Consider the following 17363-nt stretch of genomic DNA (forward strand, 5'->3'; position numbering starts at 1 on the left):
ATTCATCTGGATGCTAAGCAGTTCAAGGCTGAGAAATATTTTAATTATATTAAAGGGAAACGCTTTAACCAGTGGGGAACATACGCAGCTGGATGATGAAGATGAAGACGGTGCTGTGAACTCCCTGGTGAAGACCCTCATTAAAAGTCAGCAGGTATACGCTCAATGATCCTCCGAGTCAGTTTTAAACTGCTGCCTAGGTGAGGCTGTTCTGGCGGATAATGTGCTTACTTAGGATAACGTGGGGCGCTGATTCTCCTAACTTGAGCATTGCTATCAAGCTTGACAAAGTGACGTTTTATTCCCAATGTTTCATACGCCGCAAGGTTTCTAAAACTCCATTTAGACATACAAACCATGCGGAAGAAGTTACAGCCTTTAATGACTGCTTTGCAGAAAGCCAACGTAAGGCTGCTTCGAGCTGATCCCTGCCTTACAAATAATAAAAAAAAACGTTTAGATGCCAGCAACTCATAAATGTGGGGTTAAAGCGAAGGCTGACCAGGCTGCATGGCAAATATGTTTTTCTTTTTTAGATTTTTGTCAATATTCTTTGCTGCGGCTCCAAAACAAGCTCTGAAAATAAACAAAACTACTATTTGACTTTACATCTTTCGTTTTGATTCAAACTTAAATGTTTCCGAATAACAAACACCTTTTAATATCAGATAAAAAATAACCAGTGTAAACACAAAATGTAGCTTTCAAAATTACGATTCCATTTATTATTATTATTATTAATAATAATAATAATAATAATAATAATAATAATAATAATAATAATAATAATAATAATAATAATAATAATAATAATGATAATAATAATAAACACTTACCCAAAGCAGCCTGGCCCAGTGGAAAAAATGGAATCGCTCCTAACTTTTAAATCCTGATATAACAGTGACAACCCCAGATTAAAACTAGAGTCTGAGTTCAACTTCATTAGAAACAACCAGGCCTGATCTATAGAGAAAATTACTTAAATATAACCTGACTTCAGGAAGTAGGAGAAGATTATGAAAACTAACAAAACTAAGTTGCCTTGCCTTTGAAAACCCCGGATGATCTGACGTCAGTGATGGAAAGATGAAATCTGTTTTCTAGCAGAAAATCTTGAAAGAGAACCTCTTTCTATGTTTTATTTTTGCCTCATGAGCCAAAATTGTCAAAAGTACTTAAGGGGCATAATAATAATAATAAAATTAAAAAGAAAACTAAAATGACCCAAAATTATGTTGTGCATTTTATTTTAGTTCCTCAACAAAACAGGAGCAATTAAACAAACGAGTCATATATTCTGTAGGATAAAGGATGTGTAAATCATTGCAGATCAATAACATAAAAAATATTTTGCCTTATTAAAAGATGGTCATCCAGTTGGCAAACTCTTTTGGGCTCGATTGAAAAAAACTTGCTTTTGTTTTTTTCTTAGCAATACAGGGTTTGGGGTCAGTCTTTGAAAAGGCTTGCTGTGATTTAAGAAAATGAATTAAAAGCTACTTTTGGTCTACCAAAGTCTTCATTTGTCCTACAGAAAAGGTTTCTAGTAGATATTTACTATGAAAGAGAATGTAAAAGTACTTTGTGTTGTATCAAACATTTTCAACAGTAATAAGATTTTAACTTGTCTGTAATAGGTTTGCCCCAATTTAAAATAAGATGTCTCAATCTGCATCTACCGCCAGTGCTGGTGGACCAAATTTTTTCTTGAATTGCAGTCAGGGGCCGTACAAAATCAGTCCAGGGGCCATTTGTGGCCCCAGAGCTGCACTTTGGACTCTCCTGCAGTTATGCAGCATGACAGTTTTTTTTATAAATTGTTTGATGATAAGGTTGGACGATAATTCAGGATCAATTTATATCAGGATATAACTTTGTTCAATAAAGGTGATATGACATTTCAGGTATTTCAATATACATTACCGTCTGTGATTACAGCATTTGTCTCTTGACTGATGTTCTAGTTTTTATGTGTTTTCTTGTTTTAAAGCAAATATTTCTAAAATATTACATTGGAGATTTATAAACATGTTAAAATAATTGTCATAAGTTTGTACCGGCATCTGTTGTGGCCGTTCCTGGAGGTCTTTCTGACGCTTTTATTTTGTTTGTATGGATACTGTAATTATATCGCGTCGACCGAAATGAAGAAATATATTGGCAGATAAGTTTTTGGCCATGCCGCCCAGCCCTATTCGATGATGTAAAACATCACAAGACAAACGAGCAGAAGAAACCGGAGGTGGGGGCGCAATGTTTTCTTTGCCACTCTGGATTACTTTGTCCCCAAACAATTCCAGGTCAACTTGTCTTGCAGATATTGTCACCAAACAAAAACGTGTCAGATGTAACAAAAAAAACAAAAAAAAACGTTAGAAAAGAAGTTTGTTCAATGACATCTGGAAATCTCCAGCTTTTGGCAAAACAGCAGAAGCTAAATAGACGTCAAGGCAACCAGTTGCATCACAGACAAACGATGTGCATTTCAAAAAAATTCGTTGCCAGAACAACGTTAACCACAATATCAATATATTTGCAATTCTCTTTAAATAACCAGAAAAGGCTGAGGTTCATTCAGTGGTGCTGTAGATGTGTGCAACATTAAGATCAACATTAAGATCAAACAGTCGACCTTCAAAACCTCCAAAAGGGAAAGATGATACTGAAACATCTCTAATTTGCACAACTGATTGATTCATCTTTTAGTTTTGTTGTTTTATTATCATTGTTACTTTTTTTTTTGTCCAAGTGTAACATGGTAACGAGTGATAGCCTGCACAATAGTTATAAAGTGTTTATTCTACATTTCTGATCGACACATTATATCAGAATCAAATAAATAACTGTTGGAAATAAAATTGATATAACCGTTGTATTATTGTAGCAGCAGTAGGGATCATTGTTGCGCCCCACAGGTGGAGAAAACAAAGCAATTCCATAATTTACTCAGATTTTTGCTTTAATACCAACAAGCAGTGAAAGTTTGGTCTCTTTACTGAAGGCTATCGTACAATAACAAAATCTTTCAAGCCCATGGCAACTAAAAAACATTATGTTACACATAATATAAACATAATGTTTAATAACGCTGAGATTAGCGTTACTGTATGTGGCATTGTGATTAATCAAGAAGCTCAGCAAAAACGTTACACAGGAGGTTCGATCAGTCGAAGCTTTCAGGTTTTCCCACGATGCAGTGCAGCAACCACGAACTCCGCTAGCTGCTTCTTCAGACGGGCCCGCGTCTCAGCAGTGACCGCCGGCATTATCAGCAGAAGACGACTCGAGGGAAACTTAAACATGACACATAGTTTAAAAAAAAAAACACGTGTGCATGTAAATACCGTGCATGCACGATCAATTTAAACATCCGGGTTTCTGTTTGTTCGGCTGGATCTCGTGTCCTCCAGCGTTTAGCGACGTCAGACTGAGGAAAATGTCTAGAAACTACATGAGGCTGCGTCTTTATTTTTATCAAAACATTGTTGTTAGAACTTCTAGCTTTCCAAATCAGGATAAAGAACTTTCACTCAAGAGGCGTTTTAAAACTTTTGCATTTTAAGGGACGCCAAAACTATTTTAGATCATATCCAGCACCCCGACGGGAATGAGACAAGCATTCCCATTGGAGTGTTACGCATCTTTTTGCGGACTTATTACTTTTAAAGAACTCGGGCACGTTTAACTTTACATTTAGAGTTCAAATTTTTCATACATTTTCACGCTCAGATGTCTTGATTGTCAGTTTTCTTAGGCTTCTGGTTCAGCGGCGCGCAATCACGGTAGGATCGGTCTGTCCGAAGGCTGCTTCAAACAAACTACGCCACGTCTGGGTCAGCAGTGACAGATGTCAAAAACCCACAGACTGACATTGTGAGTGCGCCATTTGTTCCTTGTGTGACACACCCACCATCATGCCAGTGGCACAAAAACACAGAACGGCATTGATTCAGATTAACCGTGGATACCCTAAAGTTTTATGAACATTAAATATGTATTCCTGACATTAAAGAGTCAATAAGTGGTTAACCAGCTGCTCTTCCAGCTGGTGAAACGCATCTTCTGGCAGAAGATACCTCTGAACTATACTTATGACCTCTCTCTCAGTTGTACACTCAAAGTCCTTTTTGTTTTTAAAGGGCAAATGCCCCGCTAACTCGCAGAGCGCCACGTTAAAGGCGGATTCCTCTTTGGAGCCGAAGCAAGCTTTCCTGGGCCAAACGGCTATACGGACACCTTTTCTCAAGCGGCGCTCCTTCGCGCTCGGCGTCTGGCCGCCCGGTGGGCAGCCTCTGGTCAGGAACACGTTGTGAGCAACGTTTTCGCCCACGAGAAAGTCCGTCACTTCGCAGACGGTTCTGGCCGTCGTGTCCACCTCGTCCGGTTCTGTAAAAATCAAGAATCCAACAGGGAAGCCTAGTGTGCGATAAAACCTCTTCTCGGCGATCAAAGGCTTCACGAGGTCGGTTTCGATCCTGAGCTCGTGGTCCAGGTAGTATCCGTGAAGGTGCAAGTGATTGACGGACGCAAACGCTCCGAGGCTGTTGAAGCCCACGCGGAAACCGGGGTCGGCGCTGAGGAGCACAGACTCGATGGCGGCCTGGACGGCGGTTCTTGTGAGGATCTGAGGTAAGCAGAGCGACGGGTCGGGAACAAGTAGGCAGTGTCCGAACTCCAGGGGGCTGACGTTGATCAACACAACAATCCTGCTGGGTCGAGGCAGCTGGCCCGCGGGTAGATCTACTCCACTGCCCGTGTCCTTCGTCATCTCACATATAATCTCATCCGCGTTTATTTTGTTTATTTTGTTAAAGTTAAACTGGCTGGGATTAAACTCCTGCTGAATGCTCAGTATCTCCTGGGGCTTCCTCCGCTCGATTCCGCGTTGAATGTTGAGCTGAGCGACGTAGCCGCTGGGGCCCGGCAGGACACGCGTTTGCAGGTCCCCCAGACGGTACCGGAAGAGTCCCCTGTCCATCCGGTCCGTCCAGCCGGCTCTGATGAGCGTGTCAAACTTGGAAGGCGGCGGACGGACGTCTCCTCTCTGAAGCACGTCCGTGACAAAGTCCTGGGGGCTGTACACAAACTGGAGCAGCATGGTCGGATCTGTTGGTGAGCAGGAAAACATTTTAAATACACGAGATCGCAAAGCATTGTTAACATAGCAATTGTTTACTTTTAATCACTGCTGCACTTTATACTGTAATTTACTAGCAATGAAATTTCGTTCTGTACGCACTCTGTGCATACAAAATGACAAATATTCTGCTTTCTAAAGCAGAAGGTCTCTCAAGAGCAGCATATTTATTTACATCTATAGAAATACCTAAAGTTCACTGTGCTAATCTAGACAAGCTATTATATAACTTTATATGGAGGAAGAAGCCCCATAAAATCAGAAAAAACATCTTGACTAATAAAATTGAGGAAGGGGGTTTATCGGTAATCAACTTCTCTCTTTTTAATGAGATATTAAAAATTAACTGGTTTAAAAGATTCCTGAAAATCCAAACAGTCTGTGGAACATTGTTCCAAACTTCATCTTTGAAAAACTTGGCAAAATCACATTCTTACTTCAGTGCCCGTACTCCATCAACAGACTGCCAATCAAACTGTCAAACTTCCATAAACAGGCTCTAACTTGCTGGTCGCTTTTATACAAACACAATTTCTCCCCTCATAAATGTTTTATCTGGAACAATATGCACATCATACATAGAAACAAGACTCTCTTTATAGAAAACTGGTTTAAACATGATATTGTTCTGGTAGCCCAACTGTTAAATAACTCAAAACAAATTTTAACATATGACGAATTCACTCATAAATTTCACTTCCATCCTCCAAGAAAAGAATTTGACGTTGTAACCAGAGCCATACCCCATGGGATCATCACCCTACTTAGAGACGAGAAAGATTTGGATCAAACGACTGTTTTTGTCTCCAGCAATATTTCGATAAATGGTTTATCTTTTCTAGACAGAAAAGTCAACAACAAAGTAATTAAAAACCTTATATGTGCAAACTCTATCCCTGCCTCCAGGTACAAATGGTCCCCCCTGTATGAATACATTAACTGGAATAGAGCGTGGAGTAACCCACATAAATTTTTAATTACAAACAAAGTAAAAGAAATAACATTTAAAATCCTTCACCATTATTACCCCTGTAATGAGCTTATTTCAAAATTTATCCCCACTGTAGATGTAAAATGCTCCTTCTGCTCTTTGGACATAGAAACATTAGACCATTTATTCTATAGTTGTTCACATAGCTCTTCTCTGTGGAATGATATGCAATGCTTTATTAATGGTCACTTTGGCTCAAACATTCTTTTATCCAGTTTTGACATTTTCTTTTATTTCTCTGACTCAAACCCCTCTATACAATATATAGTCAATCTATTTATTTTGCTTGGTAAATTCTTCATCCATAAATCAAAATTTATGAAGAACAAACCTCTTTTCAGTGTTTTTAAAATTAACTTAAAAAATTATATAATCTGCATCTCTGGATTAAAGGGTAAATCAGCATCAAAATGTTTACAACATTTATCTACTTTAACTTTATAATTCATTTGACTAATATTTATTTTTTGTTACTCTGGCTATTTACTTTAATTGTTGTTGTTGAAATGTGTCTTTTATGTATTTTATTTTATTTTGACTGTTTTTGTTTTCCCTTCATGCAAACGTGAACTGTAAGTTTCTAATTTCTGTAATGGAAAAAAAAAAAAAAAAAAAAAAAAAAAAAAAAAAAAAGCGGTAAGATTGACCCAAACACGCACCCTGCTCCGTAGCTAAAAGAGTGGTAGGTACTTCCGGGCATCTTCCCATTGGTCTCCCTGCCCTGCTTATGGTTTAATACAAAACTCTGTACAAGTTTATTTAACTCAAACTATTAAACATTAAAAACATCTACAAAAAATCCGCTTTCAATGTATTGATATTAATATTAAAAATATTTCAAATTTTGCTTATTTCATCTAAATAAACAGTTTTCCAACGTTTAACTGAATTACACAGAGTGACGTTTTACATTTTTTTTGTCCCCTCACCTTCTTGTCTTGACTCCGTGGATCAGCTTCATAAAGCCAACAGCAGATTTGAAGCTATTAACTGTTCAAAACTATCTCCTCTTCAAATTAACTTTAGCACGTTCAAAGCCGCACGTCTAGCACCGGTTAGCTGATAGCTAACTGCTAGCCTTCACGATTTCCTCTTCCGGTGTACACTTCCGGTCTTCAATATAAAAGCTCACTTATTGGAAATGGGTTCCGACTCACTTGATAAACAATAATCTATATATGAAGAGTTCATTTGCAAAAACAGATAACTCCGTTTTTAGCCAAAAAAACTAAAATGTAAGTGGGGGGTCCTTTTAATAAAGGTGTATTTTTGAGATGCCATTATTTTGTTATGTCACTCTTACTTGATCAAATTCGCCCGGTAGGTTAGTTTGACTGGTATCACCTTAACTAAATAATAAAAAGTATGTTGTTTTGGAAAATTTATAAAAACGGAGTTATCTGTTTTTGCAAATTAACTCTTCATGTGTATTTACAATTCCAGTGGGCTTTAAATTTAACTTTTGGCCATACTGTCAGTAATAATAAGGCTTAAATAAATGACAGTTTTAACAAGTTAACCTCCCGGTGAACTATTTTGTTTTATTTCAGGCCCATTCATTCTTTGCAATCTTGCATTAAGATTTTTTTTTAATACTCGTTTGAGACAACCAGTTCCTGATTTAAAGGCAAAACAAGTTTTCTACTAGAGTTGGTGTTGTTAAAGCTATCATTCCTTGAAGCATCTGAGATAGTTAATTAGAAATCCTTTTCTTTGTGTAAATTTACAAAATAATTTTTGACAGATTTATGCCTGTGTGAGTTGGCTGATATGAAACTAATAGCAGGTGTTCCTCGAAGATCTAAGTTGGGGCTAAAACCATTTAGGTTAATTTCAATCCTCATTTTGTCTATTCATTAATTCCTCTCTGATCACAAATCCTTACATAATTTATATACTTTCATCTTGCAGGGTTACAAAGGAGCTGGTCTTTATCTCCACTGTTCAATGACCCGAGTCCATTAATATGCATGACTTTTTAAATTTTGTTTACTATACTTATTTCATTTTCAAACTTTAGTTTTTAGGGTGGCTCTTTAAAATCTGTTTGGTGGCAACAGACCATAGAATAAAAATCAAACTTTACAATTAATTTATGATGTACTACTCATACCAAATTAAACCAGTAAACAAACTACATGAATACTACCACTGAAGCTAAACTGCACATATAATTCATCCACTTAATGGTCACAATAAAAATGCAAGTATTTCTATATTTGGCTGCTGAGGTTGTGATACTTTTTAAATCAAACAAAAGGATCACAATATTTAACGGCTGAGTAACGCCCTAGATCTTTCGAGCTGACCCATACACTGTTGGCTTAGCTAGGTTTGAAAGAATGAGCAGCTGCCCGGTCAGTCTCCATGTTTATTTTAGTCACTGCATGCTTCCAAAGATAAAATAGGCGTTGACTGGCAGAGCTGTGAGTGTCTGCTTAATAGACCTGGGGTTCACCAGACTTCATATCACTTGAGGAGGTTTCAGAACAACAGGATCTGAATTCACGTTCAGTTCTTCAAAATAACCCAAATTCAAGGAGGTGACAGGATGGAAAGAGGTACAAACAAGGTGAGTATGGCCATGACTTTTTCATATGTCTCAAAGTAATTTGTAATGCAGCATAGCATCGGTTTCAGTAACCAAACAGTTACTTTGTTTTTTTACTTTTGCATGTTGACAATCATGTGATATTTCAAGATGAAATTAAAGAGTTAAAAAAATGACATAAACTATTATTCCTTAGAAGAAGCAGATAAGGCTTATTAGAGATTTAGAAAGAGACATATAAAAAAAACCTCAATATTCAAATGACCAGTGTTAAGAATATTAAAAAAAAAAAACAGTACCATATAAAAATGTTAGCTCATCTTTAAACACGACTTCTCTTACCCATTTTTTGTTGTTGCTTATTGTAGATAAAAAATGAATCTGAAGAGGTGGCTCAGCCTCTAAATATAAATATGACGGAGGATCCTAATCCAGAGGCTTCCCTGTCCTCCCTGGTCACTGTCCAAGGTATGAAGCACTTTCATCCCGTTTATTTTCAGTCTAAAAAGCTTTGTTTTAAATTCCCGAACAGAATTGCTATATACTAAATATTATTAAAAAATGTTCCCATTTGCTAAATGTTATCCCTTCTTTTTGTTAAACTTCACATCTATTTCTTAGTATGAGCCAAACAATTCCAGCAAGAGTAGAGGCAGAGTATAAAGAGTACAGTGCATTGGATCAAAGCTTCAGTTTCATAAATATAGTATAATGAAAAGATGATTGGGAGCTCCTTTAAAAAGCTCTCCGAGTTTAAAACACAATTGATCTCAAAAGTGCACGCACACACACACACACACACACACACACACACACAATATCTCTCTCTCTCTATCTCTCTCTCTCTCTCTCTCTCTCTCTCTCTATATATATATATATATATATATATATATATATATATATATATATATATATATATATATATATATATATATATATATATATATAAAATGCTGCTATACCCTGAATTCATGACTGTGGACAGCCTTAGACAGGTACTTTGATACTAAATCAAACATCAGCTCTCCACACAGACATTTCCTCTCTTCTTTTTTTTACATCCTTTAGCAAAGGGGTTGCAAAGAAACAAACTATAAATAAACAAAAAGCCAGCCTTTTACCATATGTGTCAGCTTTTGATAGCCCCCATTTCCCTTTAGATAGATAGATAGATAGATAGATAGATAGATAGATAGATAGATAGATAGATAGATAGATAGATAGATAGATAGATAGATAGATAGATAGATAGATAGATAGATAGATAGATAGATAGATAGATAGATAGATAGATAGATAGATAGATAGATAGATAGATAGATAGACAGATTTTATTACAGACTCAAAAATCCAAATTATATAAAAGAGAAAACAGAAACTATAAAAGAATAAAAAGTACAATAATACAGAGAGTCTCCTTTTCGCTATTTCTGATTGTCCTTCACCTCTGATGGACAACCATTTGTATCAGTATATTTATGATAAATACACTTCTCAGGTTTTCCAGAGCATATTGAAATGCATATATTGTTTCAACTTCATTTTTATACATTGCTTGACTTTTACTAATGGTCAATTTTGCTCACTCCAGGTCAACAACCATCTTCTGCAGAGAGTCAACAAAACAGGCCTCAGGCTTCAACTGCTTCTGCAACAAACAAGGAAAACGCTGTTAAGCCCAAACTGCAGTTAACCTTTAGCACATTCACTGTCAAGAATAGTGAAGATCTAAAAGTAGAGATCCCCGTGGCTGGCCACCCTTCCCCAAAGATTGAATGGAAAAAAGACGGTCAGATGGTAAAGGAAACATCGAGGCTCGAGATTTTAAATAAAACCTCATTAGCTATCCTTCATATCAGACATGCAGTCAGGGAACATTCTGGTCAGTATTCTGTCACAGCGAGCAACAGCGCTGGAAAAGACACAGCAGACATCACTGTGATTGTTCTCGAGAAGCCAGACCCTCCCACAGGGCCTGTGAGGATTAATGAGGTTAATTGTGACTATGTTATTATATCTTGGGACCCACCTCCATATACAGGAGGCTGCCAATTGGACAACTATGTAGTGGAGAAACGGGAAACTACAAGCACAGAGTGGCATACCGTGTCCGCGACAACAGTGAGAACCACCATCAAAGTTAGCAAGCTGAAAACGGGAAACGAATACCAATTCAGGGTCTTTGCCGAAAATAGGTACGGAAAAAGTGTTGCAATCACCTCTCCGGTTGTGACGGCAAAATATCCCTTCAGCGTACCCGCTCGTCCTGGCACTCCCTTTGTATCCGCCGTGACGAAGTATAGCATGGTGGTGGAGTGGGAGCCGCCACTTAGAGACGGAGGCAGCCCCATCGTCGGCTACCACGTGGAACGTAAAGAGAGGAACAGCATTTTGTGGACCAGGCTGAACAAATTTGTTTTAGCCGACACTCGCTTCAAAGCAAGCGGGCTGGAGGAAGGGATCGAGTATGAGTTCAGAGTCTTGGCTGAAAATGTCGCAGGGCTGAGCCCATGTAGTAATACGTCGGAGTGTTATGTGGCAAGAGATCCCTGTGATCCACCTGGAAAACCCGAAGCTGTTGTGGTAACCAGAGACAGCATCACACTTCAGTGGGCAAAACCCAAGTATGATGGAGGAAGCACTATTACAGGGTATGTCGTTGAAAAAAAGGAGCTACCAGATGGCAGATGGATGAAGGTGAACTTTACAAACCTCACTGACAGTCTTTTCACAGTCTCGGGTCTGACAGGAGGGCAAAACTATGAGTTTAGGGTGACTGCTAAGAATAGTGCTGGTGTTTGGAGCGTACCCTCAGAAACCATAACCATTCTTGCTCAGGATGTTATTGAAGCCCCCACTGCGTTCATCGATCCCAAGTTTAAGAGCACTATTGTTGTCCAAGCTGGCGAAACGTTTGTCATCGAGGCCGATTACTTTGGGAAACCTCTCCCAGAGGTGGCGTGGCTGAAGGATGGAAAAGAAATTGACAAGAGTACACCAAGAATGGAGCTCAAAAACACCATCACTCATACAACTCTCACTGCCAGGGACTGCACACGTGTGGACGGCGGACGTTATGTGTTGAGTCTCGGCAACAGTGGTGGAACTACAACAGTTTCGGTTAATGTGAAGGTCTTAGATAGACCCGGTCCCCCCGATGGGCCATTGAGGGTCAAGGTTGTGAGTGCAGAGAAATGCAACCTTACCTGGAACCCGCCTTTAAATGACGGAGGTGCCAGTGTCACCCATTACATCATTGAAAAAAGGGAAACCAGTCGTGTCACATGGACAGAGGTTGAACCTCATATTGAAGCCGTGAGTTACAAAGTGACAAAACTAGTGGCTGGAAAAGAATATATGTTCAGAATTGCTGCCGTGAATAAGTATGGGGTTGGTGAATTTCTGGAATCAGAACCTTTCGTTGCACAAAATCCTTTCAAGCCTCCTGGCGCGCCCTCCGCTCCTACAGCCAGTGCCGTGACTGGAGACTCGGTTGTGCTGACGTGGGAAAGGCCCGAGAGCGACGGAGGCTCTGAGATTGATGGCTACATCCTGGAGAAACGTGACAAAGATGGTGTCCGATGGACCAAATGTAACAAGAGAAGGCTAAACGACTTGCGTTTCAGATGTACTAGGCTTGCAGAAGGCCATTACTATCAATTCAGAGTTCTTGCTGAAAACGCTGCAGGCGTGGGTGCACCCAGTGAGATCAGTGACTATATAAAGGTATGTGAAGCTACATACCCACCTGGTCCACCTTCCAACCCAAAAGTGACAGATTATTCCAACAGCACAGTATCTCTCACCTGGTCAAAACCAATTTACGATGGTGGTGACGCTATCGATGGATATGTTGTGGAAATGAAGGAGGCCACAGCTGATGAATGGGCTGCATGCACACCAAGCACAGGCATAAAGGACACAAACTACACTGTAGGAGGACTAAAAGAAAATTCAGAGTACAATTTTCGTATATGTGCAACCAATTCAACTGGAGTTGGAGAACCTGTGGAATTACCGGGTTCTGTAGCGCCGACTGAGAAAGTACAGGCACCAGAGATTGAACTGGACAATGCCTTCAGAAAGGTAGTAAATGTTCGAGCTTGCTCCACCTTACGTCTTTTTGTCACCTTCAGTGGAAGGCCAGAGCCTGAGGTTAGGTGGTCAAAAGAAGATGGCACTCTAAGTGAGTGTGCTCAAATTGAGGTAACACACTCTTACACTGAGTTGATGATAGAAAATGTCAACAGAAATGACAGTGGAAAGTATGTGCTGACTGCCAAGAACTGCAGCGGTACCAAATCAGCATTCATCAATGTGAGAGTATTGGACTCTCCCAGTGCACCAACAAATTTAGAAGTGAAGGATGTAAAGAGAGACTCCGTCCTCATCTCCTGGGAGCCCCCCACTTATTGATGGAGGAACAAAGATTTCACACTACATAGTTGAAAAGAGAGAGGAGGCCAGGAAGGCGTTTACCAGTGTTTGTAGCAACTGTGTCAGGAATTCCTACAAGATTGACAATCTACAGGAAGGAAGCTTTTATTATTTCCGTGTCCTCGCAGTGAATGAGTTTGGCGCTGGACAGCCAGCAGAGACGGCTGATGCTGTTAAAGTGTCTGAGGCTCCTCCCCCTCCCGGCAAAATCACGCTGAGAGAGGTCACTTGCAATAGTGCGAGACTCTCGTGGGAGAAGCCTGATCATGATGGAGGAAGCAAAATCACGTGTTACATCGTAGAAATGCAACCCGAGGGACACGATACATGGACGAAATGCTCAGAGAGTAAAGTGCTAGAAATGACCGTCAATGGACTGACAGCAGGACGGGAGTATTTTTTCAGAGTGAGTGCCGTGAATGATAAAGGGATGAGTGAACCAAAAGCCTTGCTGACACCTGTTATTGTAAAGGACACCAGTGCTAAGCCTGTTATCAATCTGCTGACCAATACATTTAGTGTAAAGGTAGGGAATGATTTGAAAATTGATGTTCCCTTTAGAGGCGTCCCACCACCAACGGTAGTCTGGAATAAAGAGGGAAACGTGTTGAAGGAGACAAGCAGAGTAAACGTACAAACATCTGAATCTGCGTCTCAGTTATGCATTAAGGATGCAGCCAGGTTTGATGCTGGTGCCTATGAGGCAATCCTGACCAATGCTGTTGGAACGACATCCGCTGAAATCTTTGTAAATGTTTTTGAAAGGCCCGGACCACCGAGCGATCTCAGAGTGGATGAAGTTAGTGCGGACTTTGTGTCTCTGTCGTGGCATCCCCCGCTTTACAGTGGTGGGTGTCAAATAACGAATTACGTTGTTGAGAAAAGAGACGCGGGCAGTTCAGCATGGCAGAATGTGTCGGCCACAGTTGCAAGATCATCAATCAAAGTTTCCCGGCTGTCACAGGGTACTGAATATCAATTTCGAGTGGCTGCAGAGAATCGCTATGGAAAGAGCCAGTTTATTGAAACAGACACGGTCATTGCCCAGTATCCCTTCAAACCACCTGGTCCACCAGCTAACATCCATGTTGTCCAGGCTTCAAAGTCTGTAATGATCATTGCTTGGGGCAAACCGAACAGCGATGGTGGCAGCCCTATTTTTGGTTATCATGTTGAAAGCAAAGATCAGAGCAGTATACTATGGACAAAGGTAAACAGAAGTCCAGTGACTGAGAACCAATACAAGGTGACAAGCGTTGAAGAGGGTCTGATATATGAGTTTCGAGTCTACGCTGAGAATTTGGCCGGTGTTGGACCCTGCAGTAAGCCATCTGAACCGGTTGCAGCAAGAGACCGGTGTGATGCCCCTTCAAATCTCACAGTCACCAGTGTGACCAACACTTCAGTTTCACTCTCCTGGGACAAACCAAACTACGACGGGGGTGCTAAAATAACAGGTTACATTGTTGAGCGCAAAGAGCTGCCAGATGGCTGCTGGCTGAAGTGCAACTTCACAAACTTAATGGACACCTTTTTGGACGTGACTGAGCTCACGGAGGGTGAGCAATATGAATTTCGGGTTACTGCAAAGAATGCAGCCGAGTGTTTCAGCGCGCCTTCTGAAACCACCGGGCCTATTACGGTGCAGCATGATGTGGAGCCGCCTATTATCAACTTGGATGACAAATTTAGGCAGGCGGTGGTGGTCAAAGCGGGAGACCTTCTCAAGATAGATGCTGAAATTTACGGCCGCCCTAACCCCACCGTGTTTTGGTTGAAAAACGGAAGAAACATTAGCACCAAGGGAAGGGTTGAGATATCGGCAACAAAGTGCCACACTTCTCTCCTTATCAGGGAGAGTGTAAGGAAAGACTCTGGACAGTATACGCTAACCTTGCAGAACACAGGAGGTACCACATCCAGGGTTGTTACCTGCAAGGTGCTAGACAGACCAGGCCCTCCTGCTGGACCTCTGGAAGTGTCTGGCCTATCAGCAGAGAAGTGTACCTTGTCCTGGGGACCTCCACACGAGGACGGTGGTGCAGAGGTCTTGCACTATATTGTTGAAAAATGTGAAACCAGCCGTGTTTCTTGGACTCTTGTGTGCGATGACGTGATGGCAACCACCTGCAAAATAACCAAACTCCTCAAAGGAAATGAATACCTTTTCAGAGTGAGAGCAGTAAACAAATATGGGGAAGGGGAGATTTTGGAAAGTGAGCCAATAAAAGCTATGGATCCATTCACTATCCCGTCTGCTCCGACAGACGTTGAAGTCACTAGTGCTACCAGTGAATCTATGACGATCAACTGGAAGAGGCCTGCTTCTGATGGCGGTAGCCGTATAAGTGGCTACATTATAGAGAAACGAGAAAAGCATGGTGTCCGCTGGGTCAGAGTAAACAAAAAACCAGTCTATGACCTACGAGTCAAAGCCTCTGGCCTGCATCAGGGATGTGAGTATGAATTTAGAGTGTTTGCTGAGAATGCTGCTGGTCTAAGTGAGCCCAGTTCACCATCCCCTCTTGCCTCAGCAGAGGATCCAACGTTTTTACCCTCCCCTCCAGCAAAGCCCGCCATAACTGATTCATCCAAGTCCTCCGTCACTCTGGCATGGAACAAGCCACTGTTTGATGGCGGAGCACCAATTACAGGGTACAAAGTTGAATTTAGAAAACCAACAGAGGAGGACTGGGCTGTGGGTGTTCAGAACACAGACAAGACAGAGTTTACAGTGACCGGACTAGCAACCGGTGCAGAATACGTGTTTACCGTAAGATCCGTTAACAAGATTGGCATGAGTGAGCCCAGTCCTGAAACAGACCCCACACTTGCCATGGAGAGGGAGGAGGAGCCCAGATTCAACATCAGCCCTGAAATGAGAAAGACTCTGCTTGTAAAAGATGGCTGCTCTTTTACTTTGACTGTACCTTTCATCGGCAAACCTGCTCCCAGTGTGTCATGGGAAAAAGCAGGTGTTGATTTAAGGGTCAGGGGACTTATACACACGAGCAACCTCATTACCTCCATCACAGTGGAGCAGGCAACACGCGATGACTCTGGCAAATACACAGTCAAACTTCAAAATGTTGCCGGATCTGCAACTTTAACCCTGAATGTCAGGGTTTTGGATTCGCCGGGTCCTCCTAGCAACATAACAGTCAAAGATGTGACTAAGAACTCCGCCACTGTTACCTGGGACATCCCCGAGAATGAAGGCGGAGGTCCTGTGAACAACTACCTCATAGACATACGAGAAATTAGTAGAAAAGGTTGGACAAGACTCACGGACAAATGCCGGCGACTGTCCTATAAGGTGTCTGATCTGGAAGAGGGAGGGATCTACTTCTTCAGAGTCACCGGTGAAAATGAATACGGCATTGGGGTTTCAGCTGAGACAAAAGAAGGAACAAAGATGACAGGTAAAACCTCACCAGAAAAAAATATATATATCATTTAATCTCACCTGTACATTACCTTGCATGCTTTAATTTATGTTATTTTTTATTCCAGGAACAACAGACTGGGAGACAAACCAGGGAGCTTAGTGTTTCAACCCAACAAGACCCACTTTCTTTTATGATTTCTAATAAGAAGAACAGATTTTTTTAATCCATTTGTTTAGCTATTAATAATTGTATGGGGAATTTATATGTGGAAAATTTACTGTCAGTGATTTTAAAGAAATAACTAAACCTACTCACTCTGAAAATGTTTTAATATCTGAGATTCTTGTTCAAGTGAGCTTTATGAATAAAAGATGTCTATTTCTATATACAGTGATTTTCAATAAATTAGAATATGCATTCCAATGAGGCTTGTTTGTCATGTTAAAAGTATCTTGAAAATACCAATCTGTAAGCATCAATTAAACATGCTTTTTACTGGTCCACTGTAATATTGTAATCTTAAATGATGTTTTTTTTGTCAGCTGTTAGCAGAAAATCATCATAATTAACAGAAATAAAGACTTGAATACATCAACCTGTCTGTAATTAATCTACATACTGTGTTTCACTTAGTGAATTGAGTTACTGATAAATACGTACTTTCAATAATATTCAAATTTATTGAATAGGGCTGACTTAATGCAGCAATTTGCAGCAGTTTGGATTCTATCTGTGTATCTATCTATCTATCTATCTATCTATCTATCTATCTATCTATCTATCTATCTATCTATCTATCTATCTATCTATCTATCTATCATTTATCTTTTATTATTTTTCTTTTGGCCAGGGAATTTT

The 17363-nt window shown here is 40.3% G+C and overlaps 3 protein-coding genes across 3 annotated transcripts; 2 read left to right on the plus strand and 1 right to left on the minus strand.

Annotated features, from left to right (window-relative positions):
• Window positions 1–2941: 2941 nt before the first annotated feature.
• Window positions 2942–7219, minus strand: gdpgp1 (GDP-D-glucose phosphorylase 1). Its single transcript, XM_012853294.3, has 2 exons — window positions 7058–7219; window positions 2942–5106 (listed from the first exon to the last, which is right to left on the minus strand). The coding sequence occupies exon 2, from the start codon at window positions 5096–5098 to the stop codon at window positions 4007–4009; it is 1092 nt and encodes a 363-aa protein (XP_012708748.2). The 5' UTR covers window positions 5099–5106; window positions 7058–7219; the 3' UTR covers window positions 2942–4006.
• A 1317-nt stretch (window positions 7220–8536) lies between these two features.
• Window positions 8537–13113, plus strand: LOC105918243 (titin). The gene is made up of 3 exons (XM_012853291.3): window positions 8537–8700; window positions 9048–9147; window positions 10271–13113. Exons 1-3 carry the CDS (start codon window positions 8680–8682, stop codon window positions 13093–13095), a joined length of 2946 nt encoding a protein of 981 aa, XP_012708745.3. The 5' UTR covers window positions 8537–8679; the 3' UTR covers window positions 13096–13113.
• Window positions 13114–17100, plus strand: LOC118556613 (titin-like). Its single transcript, XM_036151229.1, has 2 exons — window positions 13114–16538; window positions 16630–17100. The coding sequence occupies exons 1-2, from the start codon at window positions 13421–13423 to the stop codon at window positions 16662–16664; spliced, it is 3153 nt and encodes a 1050-aa protein (XP_036007122.1). The 5' UTR covers window positions 13114–13420; the 3' UTR covers window positions 16665–17100.
• Window positions 17101–17363: the final 263 nt, after the last annotated feature.

Source organism: Fundulus heteroclitus, chromosome 2 (assembly GCF_011125445.2).
Source record: "Fundulus heteroclitus isolate FHET01 chromosome 2, MU-UCD_Fhet_4.1, whole genome shotgun sequence".
Taxonomy (NCBI): Eukaryota; Metazoa; Chordata; class Actinopteri; order Cyprinodontiformes; family Fundulidae; genus Fundulus; species Fundulus heteroclitus.